The following is a 22,811-nucleotide window of genomic DNA, read 5'->3' on the forward strand; positions in this document are numbered from 1 at the left end:
GGCAGCTCAGTTGCATGTCACTTTATATTCTTTCTAAAGCTTTATATAGCATATGACTCACCACGCTGGATAAAGTGAAAGACACTTTCCTTTCCTTCTTGCCCACAAACTCAGCAATAAAGTTGTTTCGTAGTCCAGTGTTTGCGAAATCGGTCACACACTCACCCTGGACATTACAACATGAAATAACAAATTATTTGGATTTCATTTGGATTTCATTTGGTTACTATGTTGTAACCCTAGTTGTATAAGCACAGGCGGAGCCCTCTACCTAGGGGCCCATCACTCCTATGCCGCTCGCTAAAGAGGGTGTAAGACAGCAGACAGTGATGTGCTGCCTTATATACTGGGGTGTCTGCATGTATTCATGTAGGCAGTCCTGATTGGCCGGCTACTTGGATTGGTCAGGATTGGAGGAGAGTATTATCCACTGAGTCCGTTAGAGGGCTCCTCCTGTGCTTATCGAACTGGGGTTACAACATCATAACCTTTGTTCATACCAAGCATTAACCACCTGATCCACATAATGTAAGCAACCATATCCAGTAACAATCACAGTAACAAATAGAATACATATAGAACCAATCCCAAGGTTTGTTTACAAGGACTTTTGGGTAGAAAAGCCCTGTAAACACTTACAGGTTTGCACATTTCATTCATGATAACATTTTCACTAACGAGACCTTGTGTACCTGTTGGGCCACAGACTGAAGAAAATGACAGCTTAAGTTTGAGATGTCGCTGTAGGGAAGATTTGGTTTATTAAAGCAAAGCAGCACAGTACAGAAAATAACCAGAGCAGAAAGGACAGATAGGTTAGACCTCCGTGTTTACCTATATTTGCAGATTTCACATATCTCCACAATTGAAATAAAATGCCAGTTGTCTACCCAGGAGAGATAATTGTTGTTAGTGCAACGTCATGGTGATTCTGTCTATACTAGAATGGTAAAACACAAACATCTGTCACAGCACAATTTAATCCATGTTAAAGGAAAATGGTCACAGGATCAATACATCCAACAGTAAGCCCCAGTATGTGTTCACTATCTTGCTTTAATCAAGTGAAAGGAAATGATCTTCACAGGACACTGCGGGACAATTCCTGTGGTAAGTATTATTTTCCAAGAAGGGATCCACTTGTTTTATTGTATAGAGAAGAAAACCATTTAATAAACAGCTCCATCTGACTCTAATAAACTCAGAGCAGTCGGTTACAGAATGGATCCTGAGCTTTACAGCTGGCAGCAGCTACTGATGTCTGCTCACTTTTGACTGTGCCTCAGTAGTTCCAGTTCAAATGCAAAAACTGAGGAGAACAATTGGTTTTCTGTACAGAAATAAGTCTTGTTTTTCATTTTTCAGTAAGAAAGATGTCTGTTTTTGATTATGGGGACAATGTTTACATGCATGCTTCATCTGCCACATTCTGCCGCTTGATGCGGTATATCACAGCGCTCTGCGTTTTATTACTGGTGATGGGTTTCTCACCCATTATTGTATTTTGTATCAAAAACTTCCGCTTCCGGCTGAGATGAGCTAGACGAAGGTACCGACCGCTCCCATATTTTATTTTTATTTTCGCACATAACTGCCATTTTTTTTTCAAAAGACTGTGTTGCAAAGTTGTCTATATTGAATATTAGTTTGATACGAGTGCCTGAATAGTCAGGGAATGACGGAGAAAAAAAAAAGTTAAGCGTGGCTGTGAAATCAGACAAGATGGCGGAGCGCGAACAATTATCAAATCTTTAAGAGAAGAGTTGACGCTCTCTCGTAATGCTGCATTAGCAGACTTCAGGGCTGAAATATCTACCCTGAGAGAAGAAATTAAACAAGAAATGGAAGCCATACGTTCTGAGACATCATCCAGCCTGCAAGGACTGCGCCACGAAGTCGAGGAGGAAATATACAAACTTCGCCAAGGCCATGCTCAAACGACCACCGAGCAAGCTGACATGGCACAGCATCTCAATGATGCCATAGAGCGAATCCAAAAGCTCAAAAACGAGAACGAGGTGAAGTCCAAAGAGGTGAAATGGCTATTGGATAAGTGCACGGACCTAGAAAGCATAAGTCGACGGCAGAACCTGAGATTTATCGGGATCCCTGAAGGCACTGAGGAAACCAACCCCACCAAGTTCATGACGGAGCTGGCTGCCGGCTGGTTTTTTAGTAACACCATGCACGTATTAGAATGAACGGTGAAGATCCTCAGAGAGTAACCATTCCGTTAAAGGACTGATAAGATGGCTGATCAGACTGTAAGGTATTCAGCACTTTGTATCGGTATTTTGTTTCAAAACTATTTGAGATTAAGTTGACCATTCTAGTTCTGCAAGTCAAAGAGCGAAGTGTATATAACTTTGTTGATAACCTGCAACTGCCTCCTACTGACTACAATGGTCCCATAAGCCTTAAAGCACGCGGAAAATTATCATAAGTGCAGATTTGTAGAAACAATGTGCTTTTGTCTTCTTTTCTTTTTTTTTTCTCTTTCTTTTCTATTCCGAATGGAATGGCAGTGAAGGTCAGGGGCCTCGACGGACCAGACCCGGGCAGCAGACGCTGGCTCTGGGGACGTGGAATGTCACCTCTCTGTGGGGAACTTGTGCGGGAGGTGGAGCGCTACCGGTTAGATCTGGTGGGTCTTACCTCTACGCACAGTCTCGGTTCTGGAACCATACTCCTGGATAGGGGTTGGACTCTTTTCTTCTCCGGAGTTGCCCAGAGTGTGAGGCGCCGGGCGGGTGTGGGGATACTCACAAGCCCCCGGCTGAGCGCCGCTACGTTGGAGTTTACCCCGGTGGACGAGAGGGTCGCCTCCTTACGCCTGAGGGTTGTGGGGGGGTGGGGGGAATTCTGACTGTTGTTTGTGCATATGCACCAAACAAGAGTTCGGAGTATTCGGCCTTCTTGGAGACCTTGAGTGGAGTCCTGCATGGGGCTCCCGTGTCGAACTCCATAGTTCTGCTGGGGGACTTCAATGCGCACGTGGGCAATGATGGCGACACATGGAGAGGCGTGATTGGGAGTAACGGCCTCCCTGATCTAAACCAGAGTGGTTGTTTGTTGTTGGACTTCTGTGCTAGTCATGGATTGTCTATTACGAACAAAATGTTCGAACATAGGGATACTCATAAGTGTACTTGGTACCAGAGCACCCTAGGCCTAAGGTCAATGATTGATTTTATAATCGTTTCATCTGATCTGAGGCCGTATGTTTTGGACACTCGGGTGAAGAGAGGGGCGGAGCCATCTGGTGGTGAGTTGAGTCAGGGGGTGGGGGAAGACTCTGGACAGACCTGGTAAGCCCAAACGGGTAGTGCGGGTAAATTGGGAACGTCTGGAGGAGGCCCCTGTCTGACAGACTTTCAACTCACACCTCCGGCGGAGCTTTTCGTGCATCCCTGTGGAGGCTGGGGGCATTGAACCTGAGTGGACAATGTTCAAAGTTTCCATTGCTGAAGCTGCGGCGAGGAGCTGTGGTCTTAGGGTCTTTGGTGCCTCAAGGGGCGGTAACCCACGAACACCGTGGTGGACACCCGTGGTCAGGGAAGCCGTCCGACTGAAGAAGGAGTCTTTCCGGGATATGTTATCCCAGAGGACTCCGGAGGCAGTTGCAAGGTACCGAAAGGCCTGAAGGGCTGCAGCCTCTGCCGTGAAAGAGGCAAAGCAGCGAGTGTGGGAGAAGTTTGGAGAAGACATGGAGAAGGACTTTGGGTTGGCACCAACGTGCTTCTGGAAAACAGTTTGCCACCTCAGGAGGGGAAGCGGGGAACCATCCAAGCGGTGTACAGTAAAGATGGGACGCTGTTGACCTCAACTGAGGAGGTAATAGGGCGGTGGAAGGAGCACTTTGAGGAACTCCTAAATCCGACTAATACGCCCTCTATGGTAGAGGCAGAGCTGGAGGATGATGGGGGATTGTCGTAAATTTCCCTGGTGGAAGTTGCTGAGGTAGTTAAACAACTCCACAGTGGCAAAGCCCCAGGGATTGATGAGATCTGTCCAGAAATGCTTCAAGCTCTGGGTGTGGAGGGGTTGTCTTGGTTGACACGCCTCTTCAACATTGTGTGGAAGTCTGGGACGGTGCCTAAGGAGTGGCAGACCGGGGTGGTGGTTCCCCTTTTCAAAAAGAGGGACCAGAGGGTGTGTGCCAATTACAGGGGTATCACACTTGTCAGCCTCCCCGGTAAAGTCTACTCTAAGGTGCTGGAAAGGAGGGTTTGGTCGATAGTCGAACCTCAGGTTGAAGAGGAACAATGCGGATTCCGTCCTGGTCGTGGAACAACGGACCAGATCTTTACTCTCGCAAGGATCCTGGAGGGAGCCTGGGAGTATGCCCAACCGGTCTACATGTGTTTTGTGGATCTGGAGAAGGCGTATGAACGGGTCCCCCGGGAGATACTGTGGGAGGTGCTGCGGGAGTATGGGGTGAGGGGGTCCTTTCTCAGGGCCATCCAATCTCTGTATGACCAAAGCGAGAGCTGTGTCCGGGGTCTCGGCAGTAAGTCGGACTTGTTTCAGGTGAGAGTTGGCCTCCGCCAGGGCTGTGCTTTGTCACCAGTCCTGTTTGTAGTATTTATGGACAGGATATCGAGGCATAGTCAGAGTGGAGAGGGGTTGCAGTTCGGTGGGCTGGGGATCTCATCGCTGCTTTTTGCAGATGATGTGGTCCTGATGGCATCATCGGCCTGTGACCTTCAGCGGGGATCAGCACCTCTAAATCGGAGGCCATGGTTCTCAGCAGGAAACAGATGGAGTGCCTTCTCCAGGTAGGGAATGAGTCCTTACCCCAAGTGAAGGAGTTCAAGTACCTTGGGGTCTTGTTCGCGAGTGAGGGGACAATGGAGCGGGAGATTGGTCGGAGAATCGGCGCAGCGGGTGCGGTATTACATTCAATTTATCGCACCGTTGTGACGAAAAGAGAGCTGAGCCAGAAGGCAAAGCTCTCATTCTACTGGTCAGTTTTCGTTCCTACCCTCACTTATGGTCATGAAGACTGGGTCATGACCGAAAGAACAAGATCCAGGTTACAAGCGGCCGAAATGGGTTTCCTCAGGAGGGTGGCTGGCTTCTCCCTTAGAGATAGGGTGAGAAGCTCAGTCATCCGTGAGGAGCTCGGAGTAGAGCCGCTGCTCCTTCGCGTCGAAAGGAGCCAGTTGAGGTGGTTCGGGCATCTGGTAAGGATGCCCCCTGGGCGCCTCCTTAGGGAGGTGTTCCAGGCATGTCCAGCTGGGAGGAGGCCTCGGGGAAGACCCAGGACTAGGTGGAGGGATTATATCTCCAACCTGGCCTGGGAACGCCTCGGGATCCCCCAGTCGGAGCTGGTTAATGTGGCCCAGGAAAGGGAGTTTGGGGTCCCCTGCTGGAGCTGCTACCCCCGCGACCCGACCCCGGATAAGCGGATGAAGATGGATGGATGGATGCATTATGCCCATTATGGTGCGTTTGATTATCAAAACACATACTGTTCAGCGGTTATGTGCAATATAATACATATTCTTTCGTTTTGTTGAAAGGGAGCTAAGCTTAACAGAAGGTTTAGTTAAGCTGTTGTAGTGTGATAACACTGTGTTGAGGTTTATGCAAGAATGGGTTTTCTTCCACCTTTCATTTGGGGAAAGGTGTGGGGGGTGGGTGGGCGTGTTTGGTTTTCTGATTGTTTTGCTGTTTTTTAGTTTGTTTTATGTTATCCCCTCCTTTAGAAAGTTACGACATAAGTCCCCTATTGATGCGAGTAAAACTACAAGGAGACTTCTCAGCTTAGAGATTAATGACTAATAAAAATGTTAGAGGAGAAAGCTTGGTGCAGTACGCCAGCTGGAACACTAAAGGCCTAAATAGTGCAATCAAAAGAGGTAAAGTATTGGCCCATTTAAAGAAACTGAAAGCAGATATTATGTTCCTGCAAGAGACCCACCTAAGAAATCAGGATCACGTTCGCCTGCGCAGAGGCTGGATAGGCCAAATATTTCATTATCACTTTCAATTTAGATCCAAGGGTGCTGCCATCCTGATAAGTAAGATAATCCCTTTTATTTCAACTCATGTCTCTGCTGATCCCTCAGGGCAGATTTGTTGTAGTAACAGGCCATCTCTTCAATGTTCCACTGATTTCAGCTAGTATTTACGCTCCAAACTGTGATGATGAGCGCTTTTTCTCAAACATTTTTGCCGCCATTCCTGATTTTAAATTCACTCAGTTTGATCCTGGGAGGCGATTTTAATTGTGTTCTCAATCCCCAATTGGATAGATCATCTAAGACAGCTCAACCATTAACTAAATCAGCTAAATTAATAGATTCTTTTCTTTAGACATATATGGCGATTTAGAAACCCAGTCACTCGCTCATATTCTTTTTTTTCCTCCTGTGCATCGCTCATATTCACGGATAGACTATTTTATCATTGATAGTAAATTTCTCTCTGTAATCAAGTATTGTGATTATGAGGCAATTGTTCTATCGGACCATGCTCCTCACTTACTGCAACTTGCCTTCCAAAGCAAAAACATGTCCCCAACATGGCATTTTAATAATATATTACTGTCTGATAAATCATTTACTGACTTCATATCAGCCCAGATAGAATTTTATATCTCAACAAACAATAACGGTGAAGTGTCTAAAAGCACCCTTTGGGAAGCCCTAAAAGCTTATATCCGGGGCCAAATTATTTCTTTCAACGCGACTGCTAATCGGGAACGAATCAAAAATCTGTCTGAAATTACAGATCAGATTCTAGAAATAGATCGTCAGTACTCTGTAAGTCCCACCCCAGACTCGTATAATAAGAGATTATCCCTCCAAACTAAATTTGATCTCCTCGCCACGGAAAAAAACACCATATGAACAGGGAGAGAGAGCGGGTCGACTGCTGGCCCATCAGATTAGGCAATCACAAGCATCCAGGTTGATACCAGAAATTAGTACATTGGCCGGACAAACCACAACGGACCAGGAAGAAATCAATAATGAATTGAAATTGTTTTACTCTCGCCTTTACTCTTCAGAATCAAAGGGGAATCCTGTTGCAATCGATGCTTTCCAAAATAAATTGAATATTCCAACAATAGATCCGGAGGATAAAATTTGTCTTGATGAGCCTATATCTCTAGAAGAATTAAATCAGGCTATTAAAAATATGCAGAGTTTCAAAGTGCCCAGACCTGACGGTTTTACAGCAGATTTCTATAAGACATTTTCAAAGTCGCTTTCACCCTTATTGCTTGATGCCCTTAATGAAGCTTATGAGTGTAACACCCTCCCCCCTACTTTTTATCAGGCCACTATTTCCATCCTGTTGAAAGGGGGAAAGGACCCGCTCGACCCAGGTTCTTACAGGCCAATCAGTCTTTTAAATGTCAATACAAAATTGTTAGCTAAAATACTTGCTTCTCGCCTTGAAATAGTTATTCCTATAGTCATCTCACCGGATCAAACCGGCTTCATAAAAAACAGGTTTTTGTTTTCTAATCTTGGTAGACTTTATAATATAATATATTCCTTGAACAAGTTCCCGCATTCTCCAGAAGTCCTCCTCCTGCTAGACGGCGAAAAGGCTTTTGATCGGGTCGAGTGGGACTTTCTTTTCTCTGCTCTCCAGAGATTTGGATTTGGTGAAAAATTTATTTCATGGACTAAATTATTATACTTCTCCCCACTTGCGTCGGTCCAAACCAATTCCCTCAGATCAATGTATTTTCCGTTACAACGGGGGACGAGGCAGGGCCTTCGCTATTGCCTTACGATCTTTGAAAGGCTATGACAGGGTCCATAGGGGGGAGGGGGTACACAAAGTCTCTTTGTATGCTGATGATTTATTGTTGTTTGTAACAAATCCACTAAAATCAATACCTAATATTATGTCTGTCCTGGAGGAATATGGTGAAGTGCCGGGCTATAAAATAAATTTGTCAAAGAGCGAGCTATTCCCTATTAATACGGAGGCCCTGAGCCTCTCATACTCACACCTCTTGTTTAGAGTTGTATCAAGCTCTTTTAAATACTTGGGTGTGACTCTTGCAAGGAACGTGTCTGACTTATTCAAATTGAATTTTAAGCCCCTCCTTGAGCGCACCATGGCTGACTGTGATAGATGGTCCCAGCTTCCCATTTCATTAGCTGGCAGAATCAACATACTCAAAATTCACACGCTTCCCAAATTTATGTTTTCATTTCAATGTATCACAGTTTTTATAAAAAAATCTTTTTTTACAAACCTAGATAAAGTAATTACTCACTTCATCTGAATGATGAAGAATATTTTACAACACAACGAGGCACAACGGAGGTATGGGACTACCTCACTTTCAGTTTTATTATTGGGCATGCAATATTCAAGCCTTGGCCTTCTGGGTCTTCTGCCCTACTTCCCTGACCGCACTTGCTTTCTCCTCATTACAGTTGCCTTTAAATTTCACAAAGGATAATCCAATAGTTAAGCAATCCCTTAAAATATGGTCCAAAATAAGGCAGCAATTTGGATGGCAGGGTTGTTCGCTTCTCGCATCTCTATCCTCCAACCATTTTTTCCCTCCTTCTATGGTTGATGCCTCATTTGATCTGTGGAAGCGCAAAGGTATTAAATCAATGAAAGATATTTTCATTGATGGAATATTCCCTTCCTTTGAACAATTGCGCATTAAATTTAGTCTGCCACAAAATCAATTCTTCAGATTCCTCCAAATACGGAATTTTATTAAAATCCAATACATCATGCTTCCCCACACTACCTAACGTTACCCCTATGGAATCTCTGTTCACTTTTGATCCTTCAGCTAAAGCAGCAATATCCTTTGTGTATAATTATTTGTCAGGATTGCAGAAAACCTCTCTAGTCCTTCTTAAATCTGCATGGGAGAATGACTTGGGTCTGGTAATACCAGAGGATCAGTGGGAAAACGCTTTGAAGAAAGTACATACAATGTCAATATGCATTAGACATGGGGGGCTGTACAGTTCAAGGTTCTACATCGCCTTCATTATTCAAAAGTAAAACTTGCCAAAATATATCCTAATGTAGATGCTACTTGTGATCGATGTAAACAGTTTCCCGCCACGTTGACACATATATTCTGGCTTTGTCCTAAAATACACACTTATTGGAGGTCTATTTTCCAGACTTTATCTGATGTTGTCGGAAAGACGATAGAGCCAGATCCTTTGATTGGTATATGTGGTGTCTTTGGTGATGGAAGTCCTTTCAGGGGAGCTAACGGTATGGTGGCAGCCTTTATAATCTTATTAGCATGAAGATTGGTTCTCCTTAACTGGAAAAACCCACAGCCTCCCTGTTATATTGTCTGGTTAAGAGATGTAATGCAGCACTTGAAACTGGAGAAATTAAGATTAATACTGCGACGTGCTGCCTTTACATTTGAGAAAATATGGCGTTCTTTCATAGCCTATGCTGAATCTAAGCTTTAAATCTCCTCATGCGACTATTAGTCCCTAGTCATTGTCATTATAAGTGTATTTTTTATTGTTTTTACATCGCATCAATTAATCCTTTCATATTGAACTGGTAAGCAACTAATATTATTATTATTATTTATTTTTTTATTGATTATAATTTATTTATTAATGTATGCACATGTATGTATATATATGTGTATGTGTATATTCATCTTGTGATTTATTTTCTCAGATTTTCATTATAATTTTTTGTCTCTTGTTTTTTCCACCTTAGAAAAAGAAAACAAAATGGTCATTTGCATTGCACAGATCCACTATACCAACCAATAAACACAGTATTAAAAAAAAGAAAAGAAAAAAAAAGTGGGCTGGCCCTCTCTCTACATCTGGAGAGAGTATCATTGTTTACTGTTTATTTACAAGGCTTTATGTGGCAGGATTCCCCTGTATCTGTCTTCGCTGCTAAAATCCACTAACACAACACAACAGACACACATTAGACTTATCACGCCATGCATCAAAAGTAAATTAGGAAAGAGTGCTTTTAACTTTTACGCTCCTGACAGATGGAACTGGCTTCAGCAACTCGTTTCCATTGGGACGTTCTAGATGATGCTTGAAAATGTGTTACGTAAGGGACTGCTCTTGTTTTTAACAGCCCTCTCATTCAACTACATCAGTGATTCTCATTTGATTTTATTGTTTATATGTACTGTAATTTTGTGATTTTTCCTTCATTAATGTCTTTTTACATATTGTAATTTGGGTATTGTTTTAGGATCAGATTATTTTTATGATCAAATTATTTATTTGTACTGTACTTCTTGAGATTGTTTTTATTTCTTTTTATTTGTGTTGTAATTTGTGTGTCATTGGAAAAGAGAGCTTGCTCTCAATAGCCCTCCCTGCAAAAATAAAGGTTCTAATAATCTAACTGTATAGAGCACAACAACAGCTGCCAACTGCCTCCTTAAAGGGTAACTACTGTTTTTCCCAACCTGGACCCTATGTTCCTATGTTTTTGTGTCTAAGTGACTGATGGGAACAACAATCTTTGACATTGGTCCAGAATTAAGAGAGAGCAACAGCAAAACAAGCTACAATGTAAGGTAATAGGACAATTGTCCAGCTTGTATTTACGTTGTTTTGCCACTGACAGACTCAGATTCATATTCTAAGTGTCTGACAACATTATGGAAAGGATTCCTACAGAGATAGACCTTTAAAACCTCTTTGAGACCTTTCTGTTTAACCAGAAACAGCTCTGAAGTCGCCAGCACTAAACCCACCAGACTCCATTTAAAAAAGCAATACTTTTAGCGTGTATAGAGCCAACATATTTTCACATGTAAATCGGTAAACTATGTGTTAATTTCAACCAAAACTAGAGTTGTGATGGTTGGAAAAGTGGAAAGACGACCCAAAACGGCTTTTCATAGTTTTATTTTGTTTCTGTCGACTTTGAATGAAGTGTATTTTACGATGCTAAAATCATTGTTTATTTTTGCGGATGTTTTTATGTTTAAAATATTAATTCTAAAACTGGACCAATTTCAAAGATTGTTGGTCCCATCAGTCACTTAGACACAAAAACATAGGAAAATAGGGTCCAGGTTGAAAAAAATGGTAGTTGGCCCAGTGGTTGCCTTCACATCTGGTTTAAACAAAGCTGTAGTGGCCAGCAGTCCAAGGGACCATTCCATTGATTTAATCAAACTTTTTAAATGGCATTGTATAGTTATTTATAATGTTAATTTCAACAGTGTCTAAGTGAACATATTGCAGTCATAATTATATATTGTTATCACTTGTACTATTTAACAGAAAACTAAATGTAGAGTTGCAATATGTCAGCCAGAACATGATTCGACACTTACTTGACACTAAAAATTGTGTCAAAAAGGCTTACTTTTGCGTGTTCAGATTAGTTGTATCTTGGTGTACATAGAAACAAGGCACAGCTTTCTAGTGGGGTTTCCAAACTATAATTTGTCCTCAGTTTAATGCAGAAGAAAAAAATCTTTTTTGGCAAATTTGGTCAGATAGATTCATAACGCCTCGTTAGGTCAGAGCCCTGAGTGAACGAGATAGGTTATTATCACGTCTAGTATTTTTCTTTCTCTCAAATGTGCTTTCTTCCCTTTTTTCTCCCCATTTTTGTAATACACACACACACACACATGCACTGATTAGCTGGCCTTGCTGGCCGCTCTAATCGTGTGATAGTGTAACAGAGCTTCACTACCCGTCATTTTAACACCACACCCGGCATGGTGTGTACCCTTTATCTGTAACACATACTGAAGTCTTGTGGTTTGTGCAATTTCAGCTCAATGAGTAGCCATTTTGTGTCTTTGTACTAAAACTGCAAAAAGCCTCAAATCACGTGGTTTATCTTGGATCTTGCGTGGTTAGTCCAACCACGTGAACCCGCTACTCCTTCTCTTCCCTCCCCCTGTCCCCCACATACACACATACACACACACACACACACACACACACACACACACGCACACACACACACACAAACATACATACACACACACACACACACACACACACACACACACACACACACACACACACACACACACACACACACAGATATATACACACACACACACACACACACACACACACACATACACACACAAAGACAAAGATACACACAAACACACACACACACACACATCCACAGACACACACAAATACACACACACAGACACACACAGACAGATACACACACACAGACACACACAGACACACATACACATCCACAGACACACACGCATACACACACACAGACACACACAGACAGATACACACACGTTTGCTTGCTGTTTTGTTTTGCTGTAGTTGTAACAAGTTAATAGAGGTATAGTGATTGAAGAATAATTGATTGTTGATCAGTACTTTACAGTTTTTTACAATCACTTTGCTACTAATTTCAGAATTTACGTAATTTTTCAAAACTCTACACACAAAACTCAAAACGGTCATCACTTGTAACACAGGATGTCCAATGTTCACAACATTGCATTGTGCATTCATATCTTTAAAAATAAATCTTGCACTTGCACAATCATTGGTTCAAAAAACTAATTTATTTAGTTTAGTTTACTTTAGATCAGCTACACACAAGCTATCCATAGTTTCACTGGGTCATTGTTCATACAATCATTAAATATTGTAGTACAAAATAGGTGATACATGTTTCATTATGGTACTAGATGTAAATACATCCCTGTAAAAGTACTGCAGTAGTAGAGAGAATATTACAGACACAGTGGAATCATTGAACAAAACCTGAAATGTATTGATGAAAAACAATACAGTACGATCACAACATAGGTTTATTTGAATCAAAGCAAAATAATTATATGTATATGTATACATACAGTATATATATAAAGTATATATCACAATCATTCAGTTGGCAGAATTGGACAAGCAATTCCAAGGGCCTGCATGCATACAGTGCAGTACTGTCAATACTGTAAATAGTCTCAAAGGTGGTACATGGGACCATAGAAACAGTGTCTGATAATCAGTAGTGCATTACAGTAAAGAATGATGACGAAATATTACATCCAAAGATAATGTAGTTCATGTTCTAATTGGTTCATGCTCCACACTAATTGGTGACAATGAATCTCGTTATCTTGAAACTTTCATGATCTAAACATGGAGTATTGTTTGTCTGTTTCCATACAACTATGCATTAAGAGTAATGCAACAGTTACTTATCATTTTGAGTAGTTGTATCGATTGATAGTTAGATCATTGTAATGAAATGAATAGACAATCATCTGAAATGTAATGTGTGAATTGCTTTTTGCAATAGTAGTACTTTGATGTTAAGTTGTGTCATATTGAACAGGTGATCTTTGTTAAATGAACAAATGATCTTTGGTTTATGTGTATTGTATCCAAACAATTGAAAAAAGTGTTAGAGTTTTGAAAATTGTGTATTTTGATCATTGGTTGTGGGTTTTGTGTCTAGACTTTTGAAAAATGACGTCAAGGTTCTGAAATTAGTGCCAAAGTGATTGTAAAAAATTGTAAAGAGCATTTGTCTGTGATTATTTGTACATGTGTTGTAGTACCAGCTGGTTATACAGGTCAGTGCTTGAGTTCATGCCTTCACTGTGCACTTATAAATATGAGATAAATTGATCAAATTCATAAAAATCTGTATGTTTAAGATTACACCACGTACAAGACAGTCTTCATAGTTTATTACACAAATAAACTCATATTCAGTCAAAGGATTTGGGCTAAAAAAGCTCCGTAGTCTCCAAAAGCTTATTACTTTTTGTTGTAATAAACTGAGTGACTTGAGTAAAGAATTCAGTTCTAGGAGAAAAGGTGAACAATTGGCTAGTGATTCAAAACATTTCTGTTTAGTTAATAATTAAATGAATTTGATATCCAAGAGTGCAATTACTGGATGGATTATCATAGAAACAGATAATATATCTAATGTTAAAAGAGTAGTAGTAGTTAGTAGGTAACAAAAAAGGACTCAAAATCTTTAGGATATTTCACAATCACAAAATAGGTTAGGAGAAATTGTTTTTAAATTCTGCTTACAAAATGTACAGGAAAAGTCCATATTTTGTTGAAATGTGCTCTCTTAGCCTCGTTGGAATTACAGTACTTGTAAGGTAAAAGCCCTTCTTCAGTTTATGTTCTCAATTTTAGATGTCCAGAAAAACTTGCCTCTCAGTACAATTTTATTCTTTCTTTGAAAAGTTTGGCAAATAAGCTAATTGGTACACTTTACATCAGTTAGTTCAACTCCATTCAACATCAGTAAAGGCTGTAATATATTATACTCACCATAACTTATGTAGCTTTTCATAGATTGAATTAAACCATTTGGGATAGCACACGTTAAAGAAATACATTCTCTGAAAGGAATTGGAAAACTGTGTGCAATCATAAACCGTTCATAGAAAAACATATTACCAAATTCATCAAAGAAATCAGAGTTCATACATTAAAAACATATAGCTCCTTGCTTGTGCTACGTGCTATGTGAGTGTTCTCATCAATAAATGTATTCCACAATCGGCTATATATCATGATTTATTCAAGAAACAAAGAAATTCTGTAAAATTGTAATGCAAAAATCAGACATTTGGCACCTGCTCCTTTGTTTGATCACCACATTTTCAACTAGCCGGGCTCACTCCTATCAGGCACCGGCACAGTTTTAAAAGTAGCGTTTTAGCACGGGTATTGTAAAAATAATAAAAACCCTAATGATGAGTAGGCTGCAATACCAACACTTCAGTGTAGAGTTATTATAATTAGTGGTTAATTAGTTGTCTACCAATCAAAAGGTGGGGGTTCCATACCTGGCCCTGCAGTCGCACATGTTCTGCCCCTGCGACTATGCAGCTTTGAGATTGGCAGTAGAGTGAGGTTCCTTAGATCAAATTATTGAAAAGTCTATTCAGGGTCACCCCTACTATACAGGGGGTAATTGTCTGGGAACAATGCTTTAGAGTCTGACCCCCTGAAACTCATGGCGTCAATAGTACGGAATTGTGTACGTGTGCGCATGCACAAGTGTGTGCACACAGAAGGAGCTGCTGAAACACACACATACATACACACAGAATCCTAGCTGGCATGTGTTGAAGTCTTGTGATGCACAGACTAAGTTAGTTAACAGTTTGAATCTTCAGGACAGGGGGGCATGTTTGCCGGTTTGCAGTTACTATTCTTTACGTGAAATCTGCAAAAGACAAAAACAGCTTTATTACATTTATTAGATTCCTATAACTTAAGGCATCTTATGATACGTGGGTGGAATTGACTTAGATGCAGAAGATTTTGGAGGTATGATGAGCATGGATTTGATGCAACATAACTGCATACTCCTAAAAAAAGGGCTGTGTTTTTCACTCTCAGCTTCCTAGTCCTTATGCCTATTATATATTATACATATCAGGGAGCACATATATATACAGTGGGGAGAACAAGTATTTGATACACTGCCGATTTTGCAGGTTTTCCCACTTACAAAACATGTAGAAGTCTGTAATTTTTATCATAGGTACACTTCAACTGTGAGAGACGGAATCTAAAACAAAAATCCAGAAAATCACATTGTATGATTTTTAAGTAATTAATTTGCATTTTATTGCATGACATAAGTATTTGATACATCAGAAAAGCAGGACTTAATATTTGGTACAGAAACCATTGTTTGCAATTACAGAGATCATATGTTTCCTGTAGTTCTTGAGCAGGTTTGTACACACCTCAGCAGGGATTTTGGCCCACTCCTCCATGCAGACCTTCTCCAGATCCTTCAGGTTTCGGGGCTGTCGCTGGGCAATACGGACTTTCAGCTCCCTCCAAAGATTTTCTATTGGGTTCAGGTCTGGAGACTGGCTAGGCCACTCCAGGACCTTGAGATGCTTCTTACGGAGCCACTCCTTAGTTGCCCTGGCTGTGTGTTTCGCGTCATTGTCATGCTGGAAGACCCAGCCACGACCTATCTTCAATGCTCTTACTGAGGGAAGGAGGTTGTTGGCCCAGATTCTCGCGATACATGGCCCCATCCATCCTCCCCTCAATACGGTGCAGTCGTCCTGTCCCATTTGCAGAAAAGCATCCCCAAAGAATGATGTTTCCACCTCCATGCTTCACGGTTGGGATGGTGTTCTTGGGGTTGTACTCATCCTTCTTCTTCCTCCAAACACGGCGAGTGGAGTTTAGACCAAAAAGCTCTATTTTTGTCTCATCAGACCACATGACCTTCTCCCATTCCTCCTCTGGATCATCCAGATGGTCATTGGCAAACTTCAGACGGGCCTGGACATGCGCTGGCTTGAGCAGGGGGACCTTGCGTGCACTGCAGGATTTTAATCCATGACAGTGTAGTGTGGTACTAATGATTTTCTTTGAGACTGTGGTCCCAGCTCTCTTCAGGTCATTGACCAGGTCCTGCCGTGTAGTTCTGGGCTGATCCCTCACCTTCCTCATGATCATTGATGCCCCACGAGGTGAGATCTTGCATGGAGCCCCAGACCAAGGGAGATTGACCGTCATCTTGAACTTCCATTTTCTAATAATTGCGCCAACAGTTGTTGCCTTCTCACCAAGCTGCATGCCTATTGTCCTGTAGCCCATCCCAGCCTTGTGTAGGTCTAAAATTTTATCCCTGATGTCCTTCCACAGCTCTCTGGTCTTGGCCATTGTGGTGAGGTTGGAGTCTGTTTGATTGAGTGTGTGGACAGGTGTCTTTTATACAGGTAACAAGTTCAAACAGGTGCAGTTAATACAGGTAATGAGTGGAGAACAGGAGGGCTTCTTAAAGAAAAACTAACAGGTCTGTGAGAGCCGGAATTCTTACTGCTTGTTAGGTGATCAAATACTTATGGCATGCAATAAAATGCAAATTAATTATTTAAAAATCATACAATGTGATTTTCTGGATTTTTGTTTTAGATTCCGTCTCTCACATTTGAAGTGTACCCTATGATAAAATTACAGACCTCTACATGCTTTGTAAGTGGGAAAACCTGCAAAATCGGCAGTGTATCAAATACTTGTTCTCCCCACTGTATATATATATACTTTGAACTTTGAACATTGTCCACTCGGGTTCAATGCCCCCAGCCTCCACAGGGATGCACGAAAAGCTCCGCCGGAGGTGTGAGTTGAAAGTCTGTCGGACAGGGGCATCCTCCAGACGTTCCCAATTTACCCGCACTACCCGTTTGGGCTTACCAGGTCTGTCCAGAGTCTTCCCCCACCCCCTGACCCAACTCACCACCAGATGGTGATCGGTTGACAGCTCCGCCCCTCTCTTCACCAGAGTGTCCAAAACATACGGCCTCAGATCAGATGAAATGATTATAAAATCGATCATTGACCTTTGGCCTAGGGTGCTCTGGTACCAAGTACACTTATGAGCATCCCTATGTTCGAACATGGTGTTCGTTATAGACAATCCATGACTAGCACAGAAGTCCAACAACAAACAACCACTCTGGTTTAGATCAGGGAGGCCGTTCCTCCCAATCACGCCTCTCCATGTGTCTCCATCATTACCCACGTGCGCATTGAAGTCCCCCAGCAGAACTATGGAGTCCCCGACTGGAGCCCCATGCAGGACTCCACTCAAGGTCTCCAAGAAGGCCGAATACTCCGAAGTCTTGTTTGGTGCATATGCACAAACAACAGTCAGAGTTTTCCCCCCCACAACCCGCAGGCGTAGGGAGGCGACCCTCTCGTCCACCGGGTTAAATTCGTAGCGGCGCTCAGCCGGGGGCTTGTGAGTATCCCCACACCCACCCGGCACCTCACACCCTGGGCAACTCCGGAGAAGAAAAGAGTCCAACCCCTATCCAGGAGTATGGTTCCAGAACCAAGACTGTGCGTAGAGGTAAGCCCCACCAGATCTAACCGGTAGCGCTCCACCTCCCGCACAAGTTCCGGCTCCTTCCCCCACAGAGAGGTGACATTCCACGTCCCCAGAGCCAGCCTCTGCTGCCCGGGTCTGGTCCGTCGAGGCCCCTGACCTTCACTGCCACCCATGTGGCAGCGCACCCGACCCCAGCGGTTCCTCCCACAGGTGGTGGGCCCATGGGATGGAGAGATGTCCGCCACGTAGCTTTTTTGGGCTGTGCCGGCCACCAGACGCTCGCTGACGAGCCCTCCATCTGAGCCTGGCTCCAGACGGGGGCCCCGGGCTTCCTCCAGGCAGGGTCACTTCATCCCTTCCTCGATTTTTCATAGGATATTTGAACCATTCTTTGTCTGGCCCCTCACCTGAGACCACTTTGCCTTGGGAGACCCTACCAGGAGCACAAAGCTCCAGACAACACAGCCCTCAGGTTCATAGGGACACACAAACCTCTCCACCACGATAAGGTGATGGTTCCCGGAGAAGACAGCCTCTACATGAACCATCAAAAACCCAATAACAAATAAAACTAAATAAACAGGGTGGGTTTAAATCTGAGGGACAGGTGTAGAGTTGGGTACCAACAAAAAAAATTTGGTAAGTTATAGATAGACACGACATAACACACACCAAGTCAAACCGTTTTACACACTCAAATAGCCTTTTCACAGCACACTAAGGTAGCTTAAACCACATGTGCATGAAACACACGTGCATGTTGGCTCCACCACCAGCCAGTCCCCCATCTAGCACAGCAGGAACCCAACATAAAAAAAGCCAAACAAAATGGCCCAATCAGTAGCTTAGTTCAAATCAAAAACAAGTTACGTTACATTACGTTAAAAAATTCACAAAACAATTGTAAAAGATATGCAATAAAGTAAAAATCAATATACCTTAATAGTCCCTCTGCCCTATACAGAGACATGCAGGTGACTAGAATCTACATTTATGAAAAAGTTAATCCAACATAAAAAAAAAAAAAGTTAATATTATATAACAGGTACTAAAACCCACTTAAAACATCTACATTCAGCATGAACTGACCTTTTTTATTGGCTTCTGTCATATCTGATGATAGACAACATACTGTACCTGGATGTATTGGTGCCTGAGTTCCTTGACCCGCTCACTATTCCTTTCAAAATATTAATGTTTTGAACATTATGTCTTCAATTCTGATGTGTAAATAACACAAGAAAGAGCCATAATTTTGGTATTGGGCAAGCTTGAACATTAACATTTTAGAAATGGGTTATTGACTGCTTACTTTGTGGAAACAACATGAATTGTGTTAATGGTATGGCCTGAACAGACTGATGTCGGGCTAATTGTGTTTAAAGTTTTGAAAATGTGACTACGGATTGGACAAAAGGATGTAAGCGATTGTAAAATAACGAGGTAAACTTATTTCAGAGAAATCCCCTTGATTAAAAACGTTCAGATTTTCAACTACTACTACAACTACTATGATTGGTCATCTGCTCCAGGTAGGCAGGACTGGAAAGAGCTACTGCATTGTTAACATTGTTGCGTGAAGCTACATGCTAACGGCAGTAAAAGATGTTGTCTTGGTTGCCAGTGTTGTTAAATTCTCCCCAATTCTAAGTCACATTACTCCTAAACATTTCCGGTTATGTAGAATTTGGTTTAAAAGCCTTTATCTGTGATTTTTGACTGTAGAAAGTGCTGCTATTTACATTATTTTCCACCACGCACACAGCGACAAACACAAATCAACAGAGAACTCTGTAATGAAACATTATCCAACAAGTGTAGTGAAGCGGCTCTGTTGTAAAGGCTAACGGTGCTCGGTTAGCACAATGACAAGTTTGTTAGAAAGCACAGGCGAAACAATTTGTCATAAACTAAGTAACAATAGTGTTAGCCACGACACTAACGCCATTGATACCTAAGCCAAATGGTGCTGCCACTACTATTTTAGTGATTTATAAGCAACCTGTTAATTGAAGATTGTCACATTACTGAGAATACAGCTGTAAGAAGGTAATATATGAAGTAGAAGCTAACTCTGACAGCTGTAGAGCCGCTAACATTAACTTTAGCTGTCTCCATGAAGCTCCCAGCTAAGCTAACTCTGACAGCTGTTACAATCTAACGTTAGCCTAGTGCTAAATATTAAGTAGCTGCATGCTAATGCCAGATGGCTGTAATCTTGGTGGTCAATGCTGGTCATTTCTCCTCACATTACTGCTGGGACATGTCCGGTTGTGAAGTATTTGGTTTAGAAGCCTTTATTGGTGATTTGTAATGGTACAAAGTCCTGCTATATACTATGTTGCAGTAGCTCCACCTTCAACCATGGATGTATTAAGAGAACTGGATACAGTGTTCGGCGGGAAGCCCCGTACATTCCAATGAGAGTGCTCAAAAGCGCATAAAGCAAACACGGAGCTCAGATCTTCCGCATTGTTGGCCCATGACGTCACAATGGACACGCGCACTAGCAACAATTTGTTTGTGTTGTCTTAGCAACCGGTAGCAACATGCTCGTTTATGAGCTTATCTCTCGTGTCTCTTACAAGTGGCGAACTCATGAACTCGCCGTTTTTCGTCTAAAATATTCACTAACGTTAAACATTGTGTTTTCGTTGTTCCCGATCGTTTAAATGCTTAGCTAAATAAACGATAGATGTATTTAGCTAGACAGCCAAGGAGATTTAATAATTATGTCGTGCTACTAGCTAGCTAGCTAGCTAGCTAATAACTAGTGCTAGCAGTTAGCCTGCAGTTTCGTGAACAAAGCACATCCATGGCTTCAGCTCTCATCCACGTTACAAGCTTTACAGCATACAGCCCTTGGATGTATCATAAGAAAGAACCAAGGCGATGTAATCACTATGTCTGTAGTAATGTTATGTAGGCATATAGCTAGCTATGTAGCTATAGATCTTAATACAGCCATGCTAGCTACCCCTGATGTTAGCAACTAGCTAGCTAGCTAGCCGATAGCCCGCCAGTTTGGGAAATGCTAATGACGTTACATATACGTAGCTAACAGGCTTTGCAGCATACATACATCTCTCGGATGTATCATAACTTCATAAGATAATACCATGGACGTAATAGAACACATGGTGAATTACAACCATTAGCTATATCCATTATTACAGCTAGCTACATGACCTTGTCATGTGAGCGGGCGGGCGCAGTCCTGCGGCTCTACTCGTGTCCATTATGCACATTCATCATGCCTAATTTAATAATTCTGGATTCGCTACTAGTGAATGTTAAAAATGTGACGTTTTAAACAAGGACCCTTTAATTGTTCGGGCTGGTAAGTTTATATACCCCGAAACAAATGAGCCGCTGAAATATAGACGTTTCTTTCGCCATGCAAAGTCTATATGAAAAGTCTTTCTGGGCCATGGGGTGCAGTACCAACGTTATCCGCTAAGCTCATGGTGGCTTTTAGACATGGCGCTCTTCCTGGGGGCTTGGCTTCAACTAGTGAAACAACAGCAGAGGATGCGGAGCGGAGTGGAGATTCCAGGAAACACAGGAAGCACACTGGGTTTTTTCGGGAGGGGGGCTTAAAGAGACAGGCGCTCCTACAGTAATGTTTTTTGAACATTAAAGCACGTAATCATGCCCTAAACATGTCCTAATACAAAAACTAAATACAAGCATGAACCTGAAAATACTACATAATAGTTCCCCTTTAACAAATCAACAGGATGTATCATTAAACACTACCAAAACACTTCAATGTCCAATAAAAGCATGCTTTTAGGCACATTTTATATTACAAAAGGGCCTACCAAATCAAAACAAAGGCTGGCCTCACCTGCTCTCTCAGGTGTGTATTAGTCTCTCCAGCCCTTTTATAGACTCTGCCCCCTGCCTGAGTCCTAGTACCACAAACACTGGCACACTACCTTCTTTTACCCCCAAGTTTTTTATTTAATATGGATATGACTGGAATTAATCATGAGTGGCCAGCTGACCAATCAGAGCAGACTGGACTTTATCAGGAAGGTGGGCCAAGAGCTCATACAGACTGTTTCAGACAGAGAAGCTGCAGCCATTGGCAGTATGAAAAAAATGCTGTTTTTTGAATATCAAAGCATGTAAACGTATTCTAGGAGACCCCAATAGTACAAATATGACACTGAAAAGGAGCATAACAGGGGCTCTTTAAGCTTTTACCGGTATTTTAAAAAACCAAAATGATACCCGGCCCTAATGATGAGTAGGCTGTAATAACAACAGTCATTATAATTAGCAGCAGCAAAAATGTAATTGTGCACAAGGACCAGCTTTCCCTGCTTTCATGGAAGTGAACATGGTAGATGGATTTTGTGTATCCACAACTACATAGCAGATAACTAATGGTGTAATACGACTGAACAGAGTGTGAGGTGAAGTGTTGAAGCATGGAGCACTGGAATGAATGTAGAAAATTCAGGGTCCTCAGAACACGAACGTGTTCCTCTTTTGTGTGCATGAAAGCTGTTATGATCATGCTTTTGAGAGTATTCCCATCTAAGTACCCCTCTTTTGACTGACTCTGTGTGTGTGTGTGTGTGTGTGTGTGTGTGTGTGTGTGTGTGCGCTTGTGTTTGTGTTTGTGTGTGTGTGTGTGTGTTTCAGTGCAGTCTCCAGTGTACTCCCTGGGGTATAAAGGCATCTTTAGAACAGCAGGTGGCAGAGCTCAAGGCGAACACTGAGGTCCAATCAACAGATTCCCCTACAGATCTAAAGGACAGCCAACTCATTTCAGGTAAAATAATCAACTCTGCTTCTCCCAAACAAAAAACTCAGGTGGACACCATGTAAACTTATTTTACAACATAAAAGGTTTCAATACTGTTATATCTCAATTCTGTGCATATCTTCATCTTGTTTTTCTTTTTTGCAATTTCTCTTCATGTAACTGAGGCCTGAACAGTTATGACAACAAATATGTTCCCATTTAATGTCTTTATGGCCTCTCCCTT

General features: G+C 42.0%; 1 protein-coding gene across 1 annotated transcript in view; it reads left to right on the forward strand.

Moving 5' to 3' along the window:
* Positions 1–22,811, forward strand: part of LOC144528031 (uncharacterized) — a 54,764-nt gene that overhangs the window by 18,701 nt on the left and 13,252 nt on the right. The window contains exon 2 of the mRNA XM_078266433.1: positions 22,465–22,594. Coding sequence (XP_078122559.1) covers positions 22,465–22,594 — 130 coding nt within the window. The remainder of the gene's footprint in view (positions 1–22,464; positions 22,595–22,811) is intronic.

Source organism: Sander vitreus, chromosome 13 (genome assembly GCF_031162955.1).
Source record: "Sander vitreus isolate 19-12246 chromosome 13, sanVit1, whole genome shotgun sequence".
Classification (NCBI taxonomy): Eukaryota; Metazoa; Chordata; class Actinopteri; order Perciformes; family Percidae; genus Sander; species Sander vitreus.